This window comes from Mandrillus leucophaeus, unplaced genomic scaffold (genome assembly GCF_000951045.1).
Source record: "Mandrillus leucophaeus isolate KB7577 unplaced genomic scaffold, Mleu.le_1.0 Scaffold777, whole genome shotgun sequence".
Classification (NCBI taxonomy): Eukaryota; Metazoa; Chordata; class Mammalia; order Primates; family Cercopithecidae; genus Mandrillus; species Mandrillus leucophaeus.
In genome coordinates this window covers 269239-291777 of record NW_012108441.1, presented here as the reverse complement: position 1 = coordinate 291777, position 22539 = coordinate 269239, and the positions used below count along the sequence as shown (strand labels likewise).

General features: G+C 39.7%; 1 protein-coding gene across 3 annotated transcripts in view; it reads right to left on the bottom strand.

The window, feature by feature from the left end:
* Window positions 1-22539, bottom strand: part of MID1 (midline 1) — a 172712-nt gene that overhangs the window by 115701 nt on the left and 34472 nt on the right. The window contains exons 1-2 of one of the 3 annotated variants that reach the window (XM_011966830.1): window positions 18226-18360; window positions 6868-7583 (exon numbers count right to left, since the gene is read on the bottom strand). In XM_011966830.1, the coding sequence (XP_011822220.1) occupies window positions 6868-7527 (660 nt within the window). In that variant the 5' untranslated portion in view covers window positions 7528-7583; window positions 18226-18360. Of the gene's footprint in view, window positions 1-6867; window positions 7584-18225; window positions 18361-22539 lie in introns of those variants that run through there. The other 2 variants (XM_011966829.1, XM_011966831.1) reach the window with 2 other exon arrangements.

Here is a 22539-nt window from a genome sequence, read left to right as displayed (position 1 = left end):
GATTTTACAAACATCTAGTAAATTCAATATTGTTTTCTAATACAAGGCTTGGAAATGGTAGGTGCAGTGGTCCCTTTTCTGGGAAGCCTTTCTCCATCTCTCAGGACTGGGGTCAGTACCTTTGCTTTGGGCACAATGTGCTTCCCGCCACCATCAACAGAGAAAGTATTTAGTAGCTGTTGGAATTCCCTACTAGACTGTAAGCTCCATGAAGGCAGAGACTGTTACTGTTCATATTACCTTAATTTATTAAACACATATTAACTTAATTTTTTATGACCTCTCAAAAATCCTATATTAACTTTCATTGTTCTTTTTTTTTTTTTTTTTTTTTTTTTTTGAGACAGGGTCTTTGCTCTATCACCCAGGTTGGAGTGTAGTGGTATGGTGGTGTAATCACTGCTCACTGCAGCCCTGATCTCCCAGGCTCAAGTGATCCTCTCACCTCAGCCTCCAGAGTAACTGGAACCACAGGTACATGCCACCATGCCCAGCTGAATTTTTATTTTTATTTTTGTTTTTATTTTTAGTAGAGACAGGGTCTTATTATGCTGTCCAAGCTGGTCTCAAACAACTGAGCTCAAGCAATGCTCCTTTTTGGCCTCCCAAAGTGCTGGGACTACAGGTGTGAGCCCCCCATGCCCAACCATATTGTTCTTAATAACATAGGTTCAAAAGGCCTAAAGCAAGCAAAATGACAGAGCTATGAAGAGGACTTGAAAATTTCACTCTCAGCAAAAAAAAGCTGGAAGCATTCCCTTTGAAACCAGCACAAGACAAGGATGCCCTCTCTCACCACTCTTATTCAACATAGTATTGGAAATTCTGGCCAGGGCAATCAGGCAAGAGAAAGAAATAATGGGTATTCGAACAGGACACAGGAAGTCAAATCGTTTCTGTTTGCATATGACATGATTGTATATTTAGAAAACCCCATCATCTCAGCCCCCAAACTCCTTAAGCTGATAAGCAACTTCAGCAAAGTCTCAGGATACAAAATCAATGTACAAAAATCACAAGCCTTCATATACACCAATAATAGACAAGCAGAGAGCCAAATCATGAGTGAACTCCCATTCACAATTGCTACAAAGAGAATAAAATACATAGGAATCCAACTTACAAGGGATGTGAAGGACCTCTTCAAGGAGAACTACCAGCAACTGCTCAAGGAAATAAGAGAGGACACAAACAAATGGAATATAATTCCATGCTCATGAATAGGAAGAATGAATACTGTGAAAATGGCCACACTGCCCAAAGTAATTTATAGATTCAATGCTATCCCCATCAAGCTACCATTGACTTTCTTCACAGAATAGAAAAGCTACTTTAAATTTAATATGGAACCAAAAAAGAGCCCATATAGCCAAGAGCATCCTAAGCAAAAAGAACAAAGCTGGAAGCATCACACTGCCTGACTTCAAACTATACTACAAGGCTACAGTAACCAAAAACAGCAGGGTACTGGGACCAAAACAGATATATAGACCAATGGAACAGAACAGAGACCACAGAAATAACACCACACATCTACAACCATCTGATCTTCGACAAACCTGACAAAAACAAGCAATGGGGAAAGGATTCCCTATTTAATAAATGGTGCTGGGAAAACTGGCTAGCCATATGCAGAAAACAGAAACTGAATCCCTTCATTACATCTTATACAAAAATTAACTCAAGATGGATTAAAGACTTAAATGTAAAACCCCAAATCATAAAAACCCTAGAAGAAAACCTAGGTAATACCATTCAGGACATAGGCATGGGCAAAGACTTCATGACTAAAACATCAAAAGCAATTGCAACAAAAGCCAAAATTGACAAATGGGATCTAAACAAACTAAACAGCTTCTGCACAGCAAAAGAAACTATCATCAGAGTGAACAGGCAACAACCACCTACAGAATGGGAGAACATTTTTGCAAGCTACCCATCTGACAAAGGTCTAATATCCAGAATCTACAAGGAACTTAAACAAATTTACAAGAAAAAAACAACCCCATCAAAAAGTGGGTGAAGGATATGAACAGACACTTCTCAAAAGAAGACATTTATGCAGCCAACAAACATATGGGAAAAAAAAGCTCATCATCACTGGTCATTAGGGAAATGCAAATCAAAACCACAATGAGATACCATCTCAAGCCAGTTAGAATGGCAATTATTAAAAAGTCAGGGAACAACAGATGTTGGCGAGGCTGTGGAGAAATCGGAATGTTTTTACACTGTTGGTGGGAGTGTAAATTAGTTCAACCATTGTGGAAGACAGTGTGGCAATTCCTCAAAAATCTAGAACCAGAAATACCATTTGATCCAGCAATCCCATTACTGGATAGATACCCAAAGGATTATAAAGCATCCTGCTATAAAGACACATGCACACATATATTTATTGCAGCACTATTTACAATAGCAAAGACTTGGAACCAACCCAAATGCCCATCAATGATAGACTGGATAAAGAAAATGTGGCACATATATACCATGGAATACTATGCAGCCATAAAAAAGAATGAGTTCATGTCCTTTGCAGTGACACGGACGAAGCTGGAATCCATCATTCTCAGCAAACTGAAACAGAAACATAAAACCAAACACTGCATGACCTCTGTCATAAGTGGAAGTTGAACAATGAGAACACATGGACACAGGGAGGGGAACATCACACACTGGGGCCTGTCGGGGGTGTGGGGCAAGCAGACGGAGAGCATTAGGACAAATACCTAATGCATGTGGGGCGTAAAACCTAGATGATGGGTTGATAGGTACAGGAAACCATCATGGCACATGTATACCTATGTAATAAATCTGCACGTGTATCCCAGAACTTAAAGTTTAAAAAAAAAAAACAGAAAATTTCACTCTCCAAGTGGAAGGCCTAAGTGCACCTCTCCTAGTCATTAATTGATTACACAGACTGAAAACATTAACGAGCTTATGGAAATTTTGAAGATACAATAAACTTATTCTAATATTTATTAAGGGATACTGCATCCATAAGTGAGACCACGTGCAATTATCTTGAGCCCTGATCTTAAGGGATTTAAACTAGAAATCAATAAACAGAAAGACACATTTTAAAAAATACACATATTTGTAACTTCAAAAAAAACCCTTCAAGATAAGACTCTTCCCACAAAAAATATACCAAGTTCAAAGTTGACTTGTACCCATCTACCAAACATTCAAGGAATAGATAAAATATTTTGCGTGATCAGAATATAGTTATTATTGCTATGTTTGTTGTCATCTCTTGCCTGCAGAATGAAATATCCCTAATGAAAATACCAGTCACTTGAATTTGTCTCCATTTTAGATTCAGGAAAATTATAATATTAAATAAATGCATGTATGTATATGTATATGCAAATATGTGTGTGCATCACACACCATAGCACTAGAACCTGCACTATGCCTGCTACTGGTTTTCAAAGAAGAAACAAGTTATAGAAATTCTAATAAAAAAAAGTCTAGCTCAGTATACACTTACAACTTTCCTAGTTGCAAACTGGGAAAGATTTTTCAAACATAGAACCTTACAATCTATAAATTAAACCCAAGAATGAAATCTCATGTCTTCACTTCCAGATAAAAAGTGCTACATAGAAATGCTGAGCTTTAGTTGGAATTTTTTTTTTTTTTTTTTTTTTTTTGAGACGGAGTCTCGCTCTGTCGCCCAGGCTGGAGTGCAGTGGCCGGATCTCAGCTCACTGCAAGCTCCGCCTCCCGGGTTCACGCCATTCTCCTGCCTCAGCCTCCCGAGTAGCTAGGACTACAGGTGCCCACCACCTCGCCCGGCTAGTTTTTTGTATTTTTTTTAGTAGAGACGGGGTTTCACCGTGTTAGCCAGGATGGTCTCGATCTCCTGACCTCGTGATCCGCCCGTCTCGGCCTCCCAAAGTGCTGGGATTACAGGCTTGAGCCACCGCGCCCGGCCAAGAAATTATTCTTCACAATAATTGCAGAATTCCCTTCTTCATATAATGGACTTTTACTAACAGAAGGACAAAAATGTTTCCAAAGACACTGGGGTCCTTACATATGCAAATTAATAAAGCAAGTTTATTGTCTTATCAATGAAAGCCTCCTCAAATTCCTCCATGCTTTATCTGTGTTCCCACATCATCACAAATCCACATCTATATGAGATCTTAGAGCTACAGAAAAATGCATGTTCAGAGTACATTTCAGACCAAAGTAGTAGTTACCAGAAACATACTTCCTTGGTTTTGGTCATCTTGGTATGCTATTACTTCCTTCAAAAATCAACGTTTACATTGTCCTTAGGTTTTAAATAAAACAAAGATGTACATATGTTCATAAGTATGTGATAACTGAAATATCAGACATCCAAATGTCATAACTGTTATTATTTTTAAAATTCTAACATAAGTGGCATGTTTTAAAACAAACATGCTGTGTTGGTAAGCTATTAGTTCAGATGCTCATAAGTATATCCTGTTGAATGGCTGTAAATGTGTTTTGGTGCATTGGATGCTGTTTATATGCTTATATTTCTGTAACTAGGAAATAAAAAGAAACCACATCATTAATTATCAGGCCCTCCATGTGACAGTACAACAACCGATAAGCCACTGGCTCAATTAAAGTGTGCAGGGCTTGTACCTGAAGAGTTTCGTTTTTTGATTAAAAAAAAAATCAAAAAAACGAAACTCTTTTCATGTCATGCTAGAGCATGACAGGATTTCTTCACAAATTTGAAGATGTTATGTAAATATTTAATAACTCTGCTGTGACAGGCCATGAGTACTGAGCAGAACTTGACTACAAGATTTAAATAAATACAAGCCTGGGAGTTGCTAAATATTGAACATCATTATGATTGTGGTGTTTCAACAAACAATCATTAAAAGGTAGTGCAAATCCAATCAAAGGAACATTTTTGATAAAGAAACAAAGATCTAGCATGTTTACATTTTGGAAAACAAAAATCAAACATCTCTGTTCAGTTATCCTAAATATTCTCCCTTCAGCTCCACCACCAACAAAAAAAGGGGTAAAGAAAAAAGATTACCTTGGTTTGTAAAAATTAATAGCCTTATCAATTTCTGCAGAATTTGCTCTAGAGGCACAGCTCATACATGCATTGCCTTTACTATGATTAACTTTGGTGGTACTTTTCTCCGGTGCTGCCATGCACTGTTCTGGAAAGCCTGTCATCGTTTGTCTTCCGTTGTCTGTGTCACCTGAGTCCTTGTGCTTGACTTCCTCTACATGGTTTAAAGATGGATTTGCACCAGTAATTCTTTGGATATTTGAAGTGAAACATGCTGCCCAGGTGATGCTTTTGTTGCCCAAGTGACATTGAGAAGCAGGAATTCACTTCAGCATATCGGTTTCCCTCAACATGTCAAGAAACAGCAAAGCCAAATCCCAGATGTGGTCCGTTAATCCCACTGTCACAAAATAAACTATGTGGTCCCAGTAAACACAACCACTCATTAGCGCTAAGGAGAGGTGATAGAAACCATTTGTTAAAGGTGACACTGTTTTCTAAGTGATAACACTCTTTTGATCACGTGATTCATTTTGTTTGCTCAACAACATGGTATGTGTTTATCCCGAGAGGAAGGACTTCAATATATATTTACTTAGAGCTTTTAATTTATACTTCCTTTCTTTTAATTGGTGTCTTGTTATCTAAAATTAGCTGGTGAACATAGTATCTCACTCAAACTCTCTCAGCTGAGTTTTCAATAATCAGACCCACTGTTACCTGAAATTGAACAAACATCTGGAGACTTGGCTTTTTATTTCTTCCCTGGTGCTTTCCATCCATACCTAGAGAGCAATTTTTGTTTTTTTTTTTTAAGACAGAGTCTCGCTCTTTTGCCCAGGTTGGAGTGCAGTGGCGCAATCTTGGCTCACTGCAACATCCACCTCCCAGGTTCAAGTGATTCTCCTGCCTCAGCCTCCCAAGTAACTGGGATTACAGGCACCCACCAACACACCTGGTTAATTTTTCTATTTTTAGTAGACATGGGATTCCACCATGTTGGCCAGGCTGGTTTTGAACTCCTGACCTCAAGTGATCTGCCTGCCTTGGCCTCCCAAAGTGCTGGGATTATAGGCATGAGCCACCATGCCCTGCCTTGAAAGTGATCCTTTTATTTCACATATAGTCATATTAATTATTATCCCCCAAGCTGAAGTTAGGTTAATAATTTCATGTAAAAAATGAAGTTCAAATAGTCTTGACTGTAACCTTACTGAATAAAGAGTCCACACGAAAAGGAATTCTGTCGTGAAACCTGAGACTGTCAGAGCACTGCGTGTCACCAATAAGCTGGATATCATTTACACAAGGAATAAAAGGTCACGTGTCCCCTAAAATCCCACAGTTGCTACAGACATTCTTCCCTCTATTCCTTTGTTTGTGCAGTAACTAGATACAGGTACAATGAGAGTGAATTAGTTTTCCCAGATGAGTGAGAAAAGTAAATGTTCCCCAAATGCCCAAAGCCAGATTTTATCTGTCATTCTCTCTCTCTCTCTCTTTCTCTCTCTCTCTCTCTCTCTCTCTCAGAGAGAGGCAGCACTCTCTTTGGAAGAACTGTAAGGATTGAAAATGATCCAGAAAAACTGCAGGGATTGAAAATGATCCAGATTTTTAGAATTTGCCCTCACCTTGACAACACTAAAATTACAAGCAGCAGTCAACTTTTATAAGATACCCTTATTGTGTAACATTTATAGGCTGCCAAAAACATGCTAAAACTAATCAGATAACAAAGGTGAGGAGAAAACCTTCACCTGTCAGGTAGCTAGCAGTGAATACACTTTTTATTTCCATGACATTTTCTGGCAGAAAGGGGTTGGCTTAAGGCGGATCGGACTAACCTTCAATTTGTCATAGCGCTCACTCAAAGCTGCCACCTGATGATCGCGGTGCCGCCCAACCAGTTTACACAAGGCACAGATTAACTGGTCATCGGTCACGCAGTACATATTCACCTTCTCATCCTCATGCTCCAAGCACATCAGCCCCCGGATGTGTGAGTCTGGAATTGGCTCAATCAGACGATGGCCTGTAAAGGGCTTCTTATTCGGGTGAGTGGCTTTCAGGCACTCATCACAGTAGGATACTTCGCAAGTGACACAGGTCTTCACAGCGTCCTGGGCAGGATCCTGGTCACAAAACTGGCAGAGGACCTTCTCGGCGGAGGTCATGGTGTTGGCGTCAAAGGCCCGCTCCCGACGGGTCTCACTGGGAGAGTTGGGCCCGCTCACTGATGCTTTCTGGAACCTGTCGATGATGTTCTGTAGGGTGACGTTGCGCTTGAGCCCGTCTAGACCTCGCTGGCTGAGGGTGATGACATGCCGGCAGGTGGGGCACTGGAAGGCGGTGATGGACTCCACGGACTCGTTGGTGGCACAGTGTGATACTAGGATGCGGTGGGCACAGTTGAAGCAGAGGCTGTGTGCGCAGGGCAGTAGAAGAGGGTCCTCAAAGAGCTCCAGACAAATAGGGCAGGTCAGTTCTGACTCCAGTGTTTCCATCTTCAGGCAAAGCTCTCTTGTGTCATCAGCAAAACCCAAGGAAGCTGATCAGCTATCTGGAAACAAGAATGTAAGATCTGATTAGGCACAGGGAGGTCAACCATGGGGGGGGTGTCAGCTTTGAATGCATCTCAGAATAATTCCAAACACAGGTCATGAAAGGGTAAGTGTGTGTACATTCCAAATAATTCTCTTTCTATTCACTGGGGAAAATAGGAGGAAAAAGCATCCTGAGCCATCATATACCAGTTAATATTTTCTCGAAGTTCAGTAACTGAAAGTTTACAATTTTGTTTTTGCAATTTTGTTTTTTAAAAGGCCTTATTCAAAACTGGAAAGTAATTGAAACTGTAATTTCCATAATTTGTATTTAATCAGAATAATCTTATTGTGTCAGAGTCAGGTTTAACCTTGCACAGAAAATTAAAATGTAGAAATATTCATCAGTAGAGTCTTTTATAAATTTGAATTTATAAACTTACATATTAATGTATATGAGATTTAAGGACTTTTACTCTGCAATACCAAACCAGGTTTCAGAACGGTGGGAAGGCAGTAACTATAGAAATGGACATGAAATGTATATGAAATCAAATGCAGGGATTTCAGCAGAGATGATCGTGTTTAAGTGTGGGATGTCATTTTCCAAAATATATTCCTGAGAAAAAACATTGACTTTCACAAAGATGATTGTGATACAGGCAATATTTCTGGCATGTGTTCATTATGCTTCTGAATAATTCTATTGTATAATCCGGCAGTGGGACGTGGGTAGGCAGAACGAAGCAGAGAAAAATATCTGGGGGCTTTTTTGGTGGCTGCAGTAAGTTTGAGTACCAATGACTAATATTTAGAGCAACAATTTAGTTAATTAGAATAAGGATTTCAGTGGTTATCATATTCATTTGATAAGTTATGTTATGACAATGATAACGATTACAGTATGACAATGATAACGATTACAATTTAAGGAGGCTTACAAAACTGCTGAGGGACCCTTTTGGCCAAAAAACTCCCATCACGGGTTTGTCACTGTTGCCAGCAAAAGGTCAGGCTGGCGGGAGGTCTAGCCTCACACTTAGAGCTGTGTTGGCCTGGGTACGACCTCTGCCAGCTTTGTTGCTCCCCTCCAGGCCACCCGAGGGTGGCCCAGCTGTCTGCTCCCCTCGCCATAAAGACCTGAGTGCTTTTGTGAACTCTCGTCTGCCTTCCCATCAAAAAGGGTAGTGGAAGGAATTCCACACAAACCCCAGTTCATTAAGGGTGAAGAGGCCTCATGCTCATTAGCAGGCCTGGGAACCAAGCCGCTTTGAACCTTCTCCCTTTCAAGACCATTAGCAGAGGTCTGCAGACCAGTGATGGGAATATTAGATGCAGCCCACTGCAGGCTGTGGGAGAACAGTGCAGTTCACCCAGTGGTCGGGAGGTTCAAATCACCCACAGGGGTGGTGGGGAGAGCATTCTCAGCCGGATTTATGGGAAGGCTTCACATCCAAAGCTATGTTTAGTGATTCTGACAATCAATCGTTTGTATTCATACCTCTGCTTATTTACAAAATTTACAGTTTCTAGAATACCCTGACCCCTTCTGAAATAGCATCCCTCAGAAATACCATATGGTGCTTTGGTGAAATTAATGCTCATCTTGCTACCAACTGAATGGTAACTGATCATTAAAAGTATAAAGTATGTCCTGAGCCTGTTAAAAATTAAATAGCTACTGGCTTCATAAAAGTCTGGTATCTTAAAAAATCTTCAGCCATTCACTAGTATTTACTACATAGGAAAGAATAAAAGAGCAACTGTGACTTGAAATATTAAAGCTTGTACATCTTTCTATAACTTGCAATGGAAACCCTAGGGTTGCTGTTGTAAGAAACATATCATCCCCACTTGGTCTCAGTTACCTGTTCCTATAGACGGCTCAGAAGAAATGGAAAGTTTTTTACCTATTAATAATTATTTTGGTTAATCATAGAAAAAAATGTAGAATTATCTTTAAATCAAAGTTCTTCCACCTTCTCATCAAAAGCATATAAATTAAAGGAAAAATATTGCCCTTTTGGTCTGCTTTGTTCTTGGATAAAACAAGAATGCCTACCAATGAATCTCAATAGAAGGATGAGCATCAAATTATGTCTGGAGAGCTATGATGACTGTATTTTTAATGCAGGTGCCAGGATTCCATCCCAAAGAGGTGTGATGAGAATTTCTAGAAAGGATTCCGCTGGAGAGACCTCAGTGGAAATACTGACATTTTATTCATTCTTTCAACAGATGTTTACTGTGTGCCAGGCACTAAGTTAGCTGAAGAAGCCGGAATCTGGGGTTCACATCACCTCATCTCTATTATCACGGGCCAAGCCAGCATCATCTCTTATGTAGACTATCATAAGACCTTTCTAAACGATCTCTTGGCTTCTGTTCACTCCTGCCCTTCCCCCTATAGTCTATCCTCCACTCAGAAGCCAGAGAGCCTGTTGTTAAAACATGACAGAACATGCCTCTCCTCTTGCTCTGCCCTGTAAGGGCTTCCCATTTCACCCAGAGAGAAATTCACCAGAATAAACTAGACCCAGAAAACAAAGACTCAGACAGTGAGCTCACTTCCTCCCATGCTACCCACTCCTCTCTCTGCTCTGGGCACATGGCCTCGTTCTGACTCCTCAAACATGCCAAGCACATCAATCCCCTGCTCGCCCCTGCAAGGTCTTCAGAATCCACATGACTCTCTGCTCCAGTGTCACTTTCTCTCTGAACCCATATAAAACCAATTCCCCTTCTACCACTATACCACCTACCCATCGTGGCAATTCTTCCCCCATCTCGGTTTATTTTTCTTTATAATATTTATTACTGACATATTCTTTTAGTTTGCTTATTGCTCCTTCTGTCCCCACTGTCCTCAACACTAGAATATAAGCTCTGTGAAAGCAGAGATTTTGCTTTGTTGTTGGAAGAATGTACCACCAACACCTAGAACAGCACCCAGCACACAAAAGGACTCAAACATTCATTGATTCCATTAAATGTACTGACTTTCCAGCTAAAACCAAAAAGAATCAAACATAGCCCTTGACTTTAAGGATCTCTCAATATATTAGAACAGAGATCAGCAAACTTTTTCTATTAAGGGTAAAACAGTAGACATTTTTGGCTTTGTGGGCCAAAAGGGCCCTGTTGCAACTACTCGATCTACCACTGTAGTGCAAAAGCAATCAGACACAATACATAAAGGAATGAGTATGGCTGTGTTCCAACATAACCATATTTGGAAAAACAGGTCACAGGCCAGCATTGGCCTGCAGATCTTATTTTGTTGAGCCATGTATTAAAAGACAGAGGCATATACAGATAACCAGAATATAAATGAAAATCATTCTCAGAGAGGTATGAATAAAATGCTGTGTGGGCAACAGCGGCAAGGATGGTGGAGCAAGACTTGGACAAGCACGAGTTTCCAGTGCTAACGGGAAATGATATGCAACAGGCTTTCAATCTGACATCAATGGAAATTATGTGACTCGAGTGCTTAGGGGAAACTCATGTAAGAATGATTTAATAGTAGCTGCTCAAAACTAGATCTTTTATTGCCATAGCACCTGGCATAGTGCTTTATGCAAGTATCTACACTGTAAATGGTTAATTGTATTAGGTGAAGACAAAATACTCAGATGTGGTAAGTGAAGTTCAGCCAATTTTCTAAATCTTTTGCCTGTATGCTACCAAAAAGGAAGGGGTTTTGGTTTGATATCTATAGCGCATCCCACTTCTTCCACTTTTACCAAGGTTTTACAATGGTATAGATATCATTTTTGTTACATGACTCAACAGTATCTTATTTGTACTCATTCCGTTCCTTCTTCTAAAAGAAACTTAGTATGGTTTATTTTCTAGCTTTCTTTAAAATATCTTTTTGGAGAAATTAAAATGCCATTCATTCCTTTTTTTTTTCTTTTTTTTTTTTTGCCATTCATTCTTTCATCAAATATTTAAGTTCATCTATGTACTTGGTCCTGAGACAAGTACTGGTAACACCTGGCCCCTGTCTCCATGATCTTATGGTTCATTCTGAGAGAGAAAATATGAACAAGTCCAGGTGTGGTGGCTCATGCCTGTAATCCCAGCACTTTGGGAGGCTGAAGTGGGATGATCGCTTGATCCCAGGAGTTTGAGACCAGCCTGGGCAACACAGTGAGACCCTATCTCTACCAAAAAATAAAAATAAAAAAATTAGCCAAGAGTGGTGGCACATGCCTGTGGTCCCAGCCACTTGGGAGGCCGAGGCTTGAGCCTGGAAGGCTGAGGCTGCAATGAACCATGATCATTCCAATGCACTACAGCCTGGGCAACAGAGCGAGCCCATCTCAAGAAAAAAAAAAATGAACAAGCTGTAATGTAACATAAAAAAGATGCATGCCAAAGACAGACAGGGAATAATCAACGCTATGTAGGGGAAGAGGAGACAGGGAGAAGCTTCCTGAAGGAGGTAAAATATGAAGTGGGTTTTAAAAGATGAACAGGGATTCACCAAGCAGATAGTGGTACGTGGGTGGGAATTTTATGCAAAATGTTATCTTTCTTTTGACTATACACACACACACACACACACACACACACACACACACAAATATATAGCTTTGTGTATAGGCCAGGCACGGTGGCTCACACTTGTAATCCCAGCACTTTAGGAGGCCAAGGTGGGTGAATTGCTTGAGGTCAGGAGTTCGAGACCAGCCTGGCCAACATGGTGAAACCCCCATCTCTACTAAAAACACAAAAAATTAGCTGGGTGTGGTGGTGTGCACCTGTGATTCGATCTACTTGGGAGGCTGAGGCAGGGGAATCACTTGAACCCAGGAGGTAGAGGTTGCAGTGAGCTGAAATCGTGCCACTGCACTCCAGCCTGGGCAACAGAGCAAGACTCCATCCCAAAACAAAACAAACAAACAAACAAAAAACAACAAAAAAAACCCCAATATCATAAAAGAGCAGCTTTTGCCTTTTCTTAACTGTCATCATGTAATTTCCACGCCTCAAAAAAAAAAAAAAAAAAAAGCTTCTTTATTTTTTCTTCAATAAAAGGAAATCACACATGCATATTGTCAGGAAATCCTACAGCTTAACATCTTTGTGAGTGGGCAGATTGGTCCTCATTGAGAAGAGGATCTAGATAATCTTGAGAGTCCCTTGCAACAAACTGGGAATGGCAACAAATCACAGCTCACAGCTCACACTTCTGCCTGTCCATGGTTCAGACATCTAGAACAGAGCACAGAATAATGAATGAAAGGGGAGAGAGATAGACAGGTGATTGGACAATCTAAGACATTCTGCAGTTTTGCTACTTATTAGCTGTCTGTGTATCCATGGGTGAGTGTCCACAGATGTTCCCTACAGTCCCTCTAGCACTCACTCTAATCACTCTCCTAGGCAGGAGAGTCTTTAGTGACAGATTACAGTGAAGCTCCACATTGTGGGAAGCATTGGATACATCTTTTGAAGAAACTTTCTTATAGATTCAAGACTTATGAGGAAAGTACTTCTTTAAAATGGAAAATTAATAAACAGATGTTTTGATGGAAAATAATGAAGTAAATGTTTTCACACCTCCCTCTTCTTCCTTTCCTTTCCTCTCCCATGATGTGTATCTTAGTCCATTTTGTGTTGCTATAACAGAATACCTAAGGTTGGGTGATTTATAAAGAAAAGAGGTTTATTTAGCTCTTGGCTCCACAGGCTAGGAAGTACAAGAAGCATGGTAGTGGCATCTGCTCAAGAGAAGGAACTTTGCTTTATAAAAATAACGACAGGGCCATCCAGTTTTTTGTTTGTTTCTTGTACTGCCTCTCTGAGAATGACTGCTAGGCTTGTATCCCAAGATGCCATCCCTTTCTGGAACCCAGTTTAGCACTACCAGTTCTTTGCTTCATGTACTGTAAGTGCCTCAGACTTGGAATGCACATCACGTGGGATTTATCCTCTTCCCTCATGAGCCGGTCTTTGTCTTTTCTACAGGGTTCCTGGTGTCTCCTCACAGCGCTTCTATCCCCCTGGTCACCAGACGGCAGACACCACAGTTTCTACTCCTCCCTCTTTGGGGGAGGCACAATTATGGCCCCCAAAGATATACACAGCCTCCTCCTCAGAGCTTGTGAATATTTTAGGTTATAGAGCAAAGGGGACTGATTGTTGCTGATGTAATTAAGATTGCTAAGTAGCTGACCTTGAGATGGGGAGGGTTGCATGGATCATCTAGGTGGACCCAAAGGAATCACGAGGCTCTTTAAATGTGGAAGTGGCAGGAAGAAGAGTCAGAGTCAGAATGATGAGATATGACAAAGACTTGACCAGCCATGCCTGGCCTTGAAGATGGAGGAAGGGGCCACAGGCCAAGGAATGCAGGCTAGAAGCTGGAAAAGGCAAGGAAATGAATTATCCCCAAGGGCCCCCAAAAGGAATGCAGCCCTAAAGATATCTTACTCTTAGCCCAGTGAGACCTGTGTCAGACTTCTGACTCTAGAAATGTAAGATAATGAATTTGCATTGTTTAACACCATCAGGTTTGTGCTAACTTGTTACAGCATCAGTAGGAAATGAACATACCCTCTATCCCCCAAATCCAAATCATTAGCTAAGACATATATGTGTCAATCCTCAGGAGCCCTTTGCACTGTTTTCCTTCCCTCTGTTCCCACTGCCTCTGTGTTGATCCAGACTCTCCTTGCTGCATTCCTACACCATTACCAAAAAATCCTCCTAATTTGATTCTCACCTTCAGTCTTTCTTCCTTCAGCTGAATGTTTGCAACATGCTTTTGGCACCACTGCTTTTTCCTGTCACTCCTCTCAAAGGCACAAAGCATTCAGCAGCTCCCTGCTGCTCAAAGTATGAATCTGGTCACCTTTTCTCCTTTAAAAGCCTTGCTCTAGCTTCTCCCAAACTATGCCTTCAATCTTATTCCCAATCATTCATGGCCTATACCAGTGACTCAGTAAATGGGATCATTTGATGCTCTTAGCAATTGCCTTTGTTTTGCTTCCTAGAACAAATAATTTTTCCTATATGTTTCTGGTTTCATGTTTGGATTCTTTGTTTTCTGTGTGTGTGTGTGTGTGTTTCTTTGTTTAAGATGAGAGTAGAACCTCCTAGGAGGCCCAGATAGTCTGACCACTGTTGGATTTGGTGACTTCATATTCAACAAAGAGGAATTATTTTAAAAGATGGCGCTAAACGTGTGACATATCTTAAATTTTTACATTTAACCCTTTTAACTGAAAAACACAAAGTGATATAATTCTCCTATGTACAAAATAACTAAAATTTTTGTTTTAAAATATTATTTCCTAGTACACAACAGAATAGTTAGTAATAGGACCTAGGGTTTAAAGTTATGTGATTAATCTCATTCTTTCAAAATGGTTGGATTCACTCTGGAGCTGATACAGGAACATACATGCACGTGTGCAGGCAGACACACAAACACAAATCTCATATGGAGATAAAACATTCACAGTCTAAATTTGAGGCTAGTCATGAATGTGTGGCCTGAGACAAATGACCAACTCCCTTGAAACTCCCCATGATAAAAACTGGATGTAAGAGGCATGTGCCTTTGGGGTTAAGGAAAATTAATCATCAGAAAGATGGAAAGCTAGCAGTGAGGGCTGTAAGAATGATGGGACCTTGGTACCCAGGTGATGGCTAAGATGATCTGGCTGATCCGGTTGCCTGAGCAGGTGGCCCCTTGCTCCCTCCAGGCTCCAGGTGTCTTCATCCTGAGAAAACACTCATCCCAGGAGGAGGACTTTCCTGGAGAAAGGAAGGTGTTCTTTTGTCCAAGGTACAGGATATGAGAGGAAACATCTTGAAGGAGAAAATTCCCAGTGGAAGAGGAAGGACCTAGGGACTTCCTCAGTTTTAGGGTTTGGGCTTGAGAAGGGAGATGGGGAACTCAGGATAGGTGCTCTTATGAATTATTGTTGCAGACCAAGGGCATAGAAGTTAAATGGGTTCATGTCTGTTAGATTCATCTTTTTTGCTCCCTCCTCTGAAGTAAGAGGCAAAAATACTGACCTGGCAAGTCCATTCAGACATAGCATTTAATCTCCAGCTTACACTGTCACAACCCTTGCCACCATCCTGCTAGCTAGCTTATTCTTTTTTATTTAGAATTTCACAATTTTATTCTTTGTAGTCTCTCCTGACCCCTGCTATGACACAATCAAGATAACTTGCACCCTGAAGGAACACCTAGGATCCCTGTGAAGACAGAATGCATTGCCAGTTTAATCCATAGCCAAATTCAATGGGCAGGTCTTCTGGTTCAGAATGCCAAGGATATAGAAGTTTCACTTGTATATTCAAGAAGTGACCAAGAATTAGGAGTCTCCAGACCAAATGCATTCTGTGAGTTCACTTATCCATTAGAATAAGGAGATCGCCCATCATCAGCACATCATCCATAATTTTTTATCCCAAATTTCCCTTAATGGAGGTATTGACATTTTTAATCATAAGGTAAACCCACCTCTCAATGCTTTCCTACAAGTATTCTAGGTTATGTCTGCATACTCCATGAAATACAGTTATTTTTCTAACTTGGAGTACATTAAAAAGAACATGCAATTCTATCAATTCTATCAATAATTTTACTTTCAGGCCCTCACTTTGTACAACTCTAAAGCCTTCACTACCAGGGAAATTAGTGAGTCACTAGACCAAGGAATAAACTTGGATGCCAACACTGGGTGGCCTGTGATTAACTGTTAATACCAGGTGGCTCTCAGCCACTGCCCAGATGATTCCCAGGGCACTTCCTCTAGTTCTTTTCCAAATATCCTCTGGACTATAGAGACTAAGTTTATTGTTAAATTTACCAAAACATAACTGAGATGACAAACATACTGTTAAAATTGCACAATGTTACACCAAGCCACACGAAAATGGTTTCAGAACAGGAAGCTCCTATAAGTATTTCAAACAACAAACAGCATTAAAAATGAACAAATGAATTATTTGAGAGTGCTAAATTTCAGAAACGAAATCAAGACAATTTACTCGATTGTCCACTCCTCTTAACCCCTGTTCACCTGGGTAATTAAGATTTAGTTCACCTATTCCTGCTTGGATTTTTGCTATGAGATTATCCTTCTTATAGAACTATAGGTGAAATATTTTTTTAAAGACTGCAGAATGATGTTTCTACCTTGGACCAGCAGAAATACAGACTTTCAGAGGACTCAAAATTACTGAAGTGTGAAACACTGGAAATGAACCTGAGTTTGGGAGGCAGATTGCAATGGGGACTCAACTCAGAAGGGACTTGCTCTCATCTTAAGCATAATTTCTCAACTCAAAAACTTCTCTAACACAAACTCAATAAAAACTGGCTGCTACATCCAAGATGAATTCATCATACGGTATTTTGAATAACATAATACAAGCACTCAGCATCTGCATATTCAATCATGCAGTTTAGTATTTGACTTTGAGTGATAAAGACCACCAAATAAAGACACTACTCAAATGCTACTTTACTGATTAGTACTCTGGCCGATTTGAGAAGCAGGTGGGTTAGTAAAGGCACAGTAAAACAGGGCCATGAACTGATGGAAAAAGGGGAGGAGGGGATCCAATTGGATTTAACTGCATTCTGAAAGACTGGAAATTGATAGCATAATGTAGGCTGTTTCAGTAAAAATGCAAAGTGGTTCTTAAAAACAACAGTGTAAATAATACATCAAGTAAGAATAGATGAAAAAAGGTGATCCAGTAACATTTTATAGGTAAAGAATGTTACTCTGAACTATCACTGCATTTAGCCTCCAAATGTCAGCACACTCAAATTCATTTGCTCAACCAGTAACAGACAACTAAGAATTTCTGCCAAGCAAATTGTAGGGGACCAGAGGGACTGTTTGGAAAAAAAAAAAAAAAGTGACAAGCAGATGAGCACTGAGATACTAGCCTCAAGTTTTAAAATAATTAATACAATAGATATTTTGAATAACTTGTCATTTCTTCTTTAAGAAGTGCTGACATTATTATTATTGTTGTTTTTACCTCATACCTGAAGTGAGAACCAGGGAAGACTTTTAATTTCACCAAACACCCACCTGATGGAATTCATGCAAATCAGATTAAACTGTTAACCAAATCTTTTCTGTGCTTTCACATCTGCCTATAACATGCTCATTCTTAGTAATTGGATCTCTAGGACATTCTTTAAAATAATCACATACTCGCCTGACCATGCAACCTGATTAATAATGAATGAACATTCCTGAAAAGAATCACTTCGAAGCATGGCAGATGTCTGTAGGGATATGAAGGCTTTAATGGTCAAAATTAAGGGGAAATGGAAGCTGGGTCACACTCTGGTTATTTTAATTGAAACCTAGTCTTCCAAATTTACTTAATAGAATACAAACACTCCTTCTCGAGGTTCATTTATACAAGCAGACAAGCACAAAGACAAACGGCAATGCAAAAGAACAACCCAGATTCCTGGAGGAACAACCACCCTATCCTGTTCTGTCTTAATAGTGCAGAAAGCCCCTCAACAGTTTCAGAAATCCAATTTGTTCAACTGAAAGACTGATAAACAGGTTAAAAACAGGAACTAGTACATTGGTCCTTAATAGTTCTTTGAGCACCTCTCTAGATTCTGACAAACAGATCACCTTGAATACCCACCAATGGACTGCACACTAGTTCTTTTTGAAGAAACATCGCCGTAGGCAGAGGATGGGGACCCACGAAATGACAGACAGGCCACCGAGACCAGATGGTGGGTGGCAGGCAGTGCTGGAGCGGTCCTGTGTGTCTGTGAGTGCGTCAACAGTGAAACACAACAGGAAAATCGGTCCAACAATTCCAGGAAGGCCAGCTCCACCTCATCCACTCCGCCAGGGTTGCCTGAGTTGAAGAATCAACTGCCTTTTCCATGGCCCCCGCCACGACTTCCCTATCCTCTGGCCTACTCAATGTTCAACTGAACCCAAATGAAAAGTTAGCTCAGGTCAGCTCAACACCCACTGCCTGGTCCAAAAAAATGATGACTTGGCAACAGGATCTGTACTCTCATTCCTTACAGGGACCAGCAGCAGCTTGGCCGACTGAGACAGTGTCCTGTGGCAGAAGGCTGAATGCTAGCTTTCCATGCCACCAACAGGAGCCATCCTGCCCAGCTCCTGGGGTTGGGAACAGGCACTAGACTCATTTACCTTTGGGGCCTTTCAATGTCCTACTGAGCACATGATCACATTATGCTCTGGATGCTGGCTCGTTCGTTTAAAAAAATAATATACACATTATTTTGTGCCTTTATCTTCTGAATTAATGTATAATGTTTGGAAGAAGTTTTCTTCAAAGTTACATCAGGAAGAACAATCTCCAGTACAGACACAATAAAACAGTCATTTATTTCTTCCAAAAATAGTGACCTAAATAGCAATCTATCATCCTGATAAACAATTTAAAATATATGTATAAAATATACATATATATGTATATATACACAGGTTTCACATACACACACACATATGCATACATTATGTACACACATATATAAAAATAACATATGTGTATATATATATTGAATATTACATACACAGTATATATATAATAGCAAATCTGTGATGGGTGTCCAAAATTTCAGTCTCCAGAATGGCAAAGAAAGGGTGAACAGAGAATAGAAAGTAATCTTCTAAAATTTGATTGACTAAAGGAGGAAGGGGAAGTAGTCTTCCTAAAAGCAAAAAAAAAAAAAAAAAAAAAAAAAAAAAAAAAAAAAAGTCCTGCACTGCAGTTCTTTGAAGGATGTTGCTTATCACTATGCAGGACAAGAAACTGCAAGTAAAGTAAATCATCAGGAAAGTGTTTAAAAAAAGAATCTTGCACAATTCAATTCATAATCCAGACACTTGGACTCCACCAAAGGTGTTTAAGGAACATTCATGATAAAGGGGATGCAGAGGCAAGAACTGCTTCCTCGGGTTGCCCAGTTTGCACGTCTCAACATCTACTTTATTGCCATTGCAACACTTCACAGTAAATCAAAGCATGCTTCACATGTTAGGACATAAAAATGCAAACATAGATTTTTTGGCATATGTCTCTCCAAATTATAACTTCATTTGTCTTTTAACAATGAATAAAAGGATTACTCAATTTCACATACAGATGACTTCCTTAAGAAGTTCTCATTGTCCTCGGAAGAGACACACATAGATCATCAAGTAAAATTCTAAAGAACTTTTCATCAAGACATGCCTTTTGTTAAAACAACATTTAAATTGTCAAAATTCTACAGGCCTAACTTTTCCCTATTTTAGCACTGTAGTGGAAAATTAGTCTGAACACCTGAAGTTGAAACATCAGGAAAGAAATATTTACTCCACCCCTCAAGAGAAAATGATAAACAACAAAAAAATTATAATCTTTTAAAGGGCATAATCTGACAACTTGCAGATGAAATTTCCCACTATCTGAATGTCTCAGACATTTCATGTCTTTTACAGTTTAAGAAATAAAGCATTTAGTTTTAAAGGCACACAGAACCTGTTTTACATTATATTGAAAATGACCGATGTTTTCCAGGTCTATGCTGTACCGGGTATCATGCAAGAATTTGGTTCTGAAGGCAATGATAGCAGATTGGACAGAGAGGAAGAGGGTGAGAGCTGGTCATGCCTAGTCTCCTGGCAGAAGTCTAAATCAATCCTCCTGGTGAATGGACCAACAGCGTGGTGGTAGCAGAAATGGTAGTTACTAATTTCTGTGAAACCAGCCACAGATGAAAAGTGTTTAACACTACCATCCCTGAATGCTTTCTCAAATGTATTTATAGTTTGCTAGGCATTTCTATATATATATTCATAGAACTATTTATATGTCTGTATAAAGTCCTATATATGTCCATAATGGAATTAGTTTTTGTAGTTATATATAATGTGTATGTATACATAAGTACACATATACACATACAAAAGCACCTTTTCAAAATTACTTGAGACTGGTTAGAATTCACTCTTCACAAACCCCTCAGTTATAGCATCTCTTCTGCATTACAGAAACATTCCTTCCTCAGTGCAAAAACAGAAACCTGTAGATAATGTTTATTTAAAAACAACAACTGCCTGCTCATATCTGCAAAAGGTTACCTGGAAATGAGCAAAATGACACAAGTGATCTATTCTCTGAAAGACCAGTCAAGTGGGATTTTTGCAGCAAGTATAATAGATTGTGCCCTGGAGAAAAGCTTGCTGCTTGGGGAAACTTTTTCTTACTTTATTTATATAATACTCTCCTAGAAGGCAGAGAAAGTACACACCCTCCCCTTCCCAATTATTACCAACCAGGAGCAAAATAGTTATTGGTGATGGCCAATGCGACATTTCACAATTGTTCTCTGAACACTGGAAAGCTTAAGTTCAAAGACAAGAACAAATACTAGTCTCGTGACTCATGGAGGTAATGACGATGTTATAGAGTAACTGATTCCCATTGTGTGAGCAGATTGGGAAATTTTGTCAAATATGATGGCTCCTTTTCTCAAAGAAAATCGCTTTTTCCCTCAACTTCAAAGTCAGCCACACACAAAAACCTTTTGCTCACAATACCCTGAAGCCACCTCGTGATCTTAAAAAGTAAGGAAAACTAACCCTTATTCATAATTCCTGGTTAACTATTACGAATAACATGCTTTAAACATTTCCCCTGATCACTGAAGCTCTACAGTCAGGGGAAGAAGTCTTTTTTTTTTTTCAAGGCAACAGAAAGAGGAGTGACTCTTTTGTTCTGAATGTTATTGTAAAGCACCACATGAAAGAAGAGGAATGATGGGAACATGGCAACGAAAAGGACAACAGCGCTGACAAATGAAAACAGGATATTAAGAACAGCGTCAGGACTGTGTGTCTGTACAGAACAAAGCCGGGAGGCTTCTCGGGAGAAATTCAAGCAAAAATACTCTTAACACATTTACATGCTAATGGATGAACTGTAGTTTCTCCAGGTGGCACAGATCTTTAAGTCTGGGGCAATAAAATTAGGTTATTATTAAAACACATACACACACACACACACACTGTAAAGTGTCATAAAATTAAAACTGCTTTCAAATCACATTCAGTCACACCCCCTGCCCTTTCAACCAGTGATCCACTTCTTGAAATTTCTAGATCTATGTTTTACCCTTTGTAAAATAAGATACTGGTTCTGTCAAATAACTGAGCTAACTTAGTATATAGTCCCAAGGAAAGTGAATTTTCTACAAAAAGAAAAACAATTTTCTCTCCATTCACAGCACACTCTAACTTACACTTTAAATATAACCTTTCAATAGAGCTTTCAAGAACTCCCAGGGAAACTATGCAGTGGGTATTACGTTGAGAAACAATTACAGCAACTAAGCAGCTAACATTAATATAGTACACTGGTTTTGCCAAATCATGGTGGTAATATCTCATACTTTTCTTCTGACGCAAATTCCACAAAAGCTGCTAGTATGATGGTATATTTAATAAAACATCATCATAATTTACTGGACTTATCACATAAGAATTATTATTGTAGTCTCTAAAGAGGCTCACAAAAGTAAAAAATATGTCTGATTTTGCACTCCATTAAAAATTTCAGTCTTTTTTTTTTCTCTTTTCTATGTTCTGCCACTATTCTCCTTTCCCCCTTTTCCTGATCAGTCCTTTCCATTGTCAGATGAGTGATGAGCTGATGTGATTTCTTCTTTACTAAAGCATTTCATCCAGCTTTCCCTCTGGCATGCTTTCAGAAAACTTTGGGCTAAGCCCTGAGCTCAGTGGGCCCAAGAGTTCTTGGTCTAGTGGGCTGACACTGTCGATGTGGTGTCCTGTAAAAAAAAACATGTAGAGGCCAGGTGCAGTGGCTCATGCCTGTAATCCCAGCACTTTGGGAGGCCGGGGCGGGCAGGTCAGGAGTTCGAGACCAGCCTGGTCAACGTAGTGAAACCTCGTCTGTACTAAAAATACA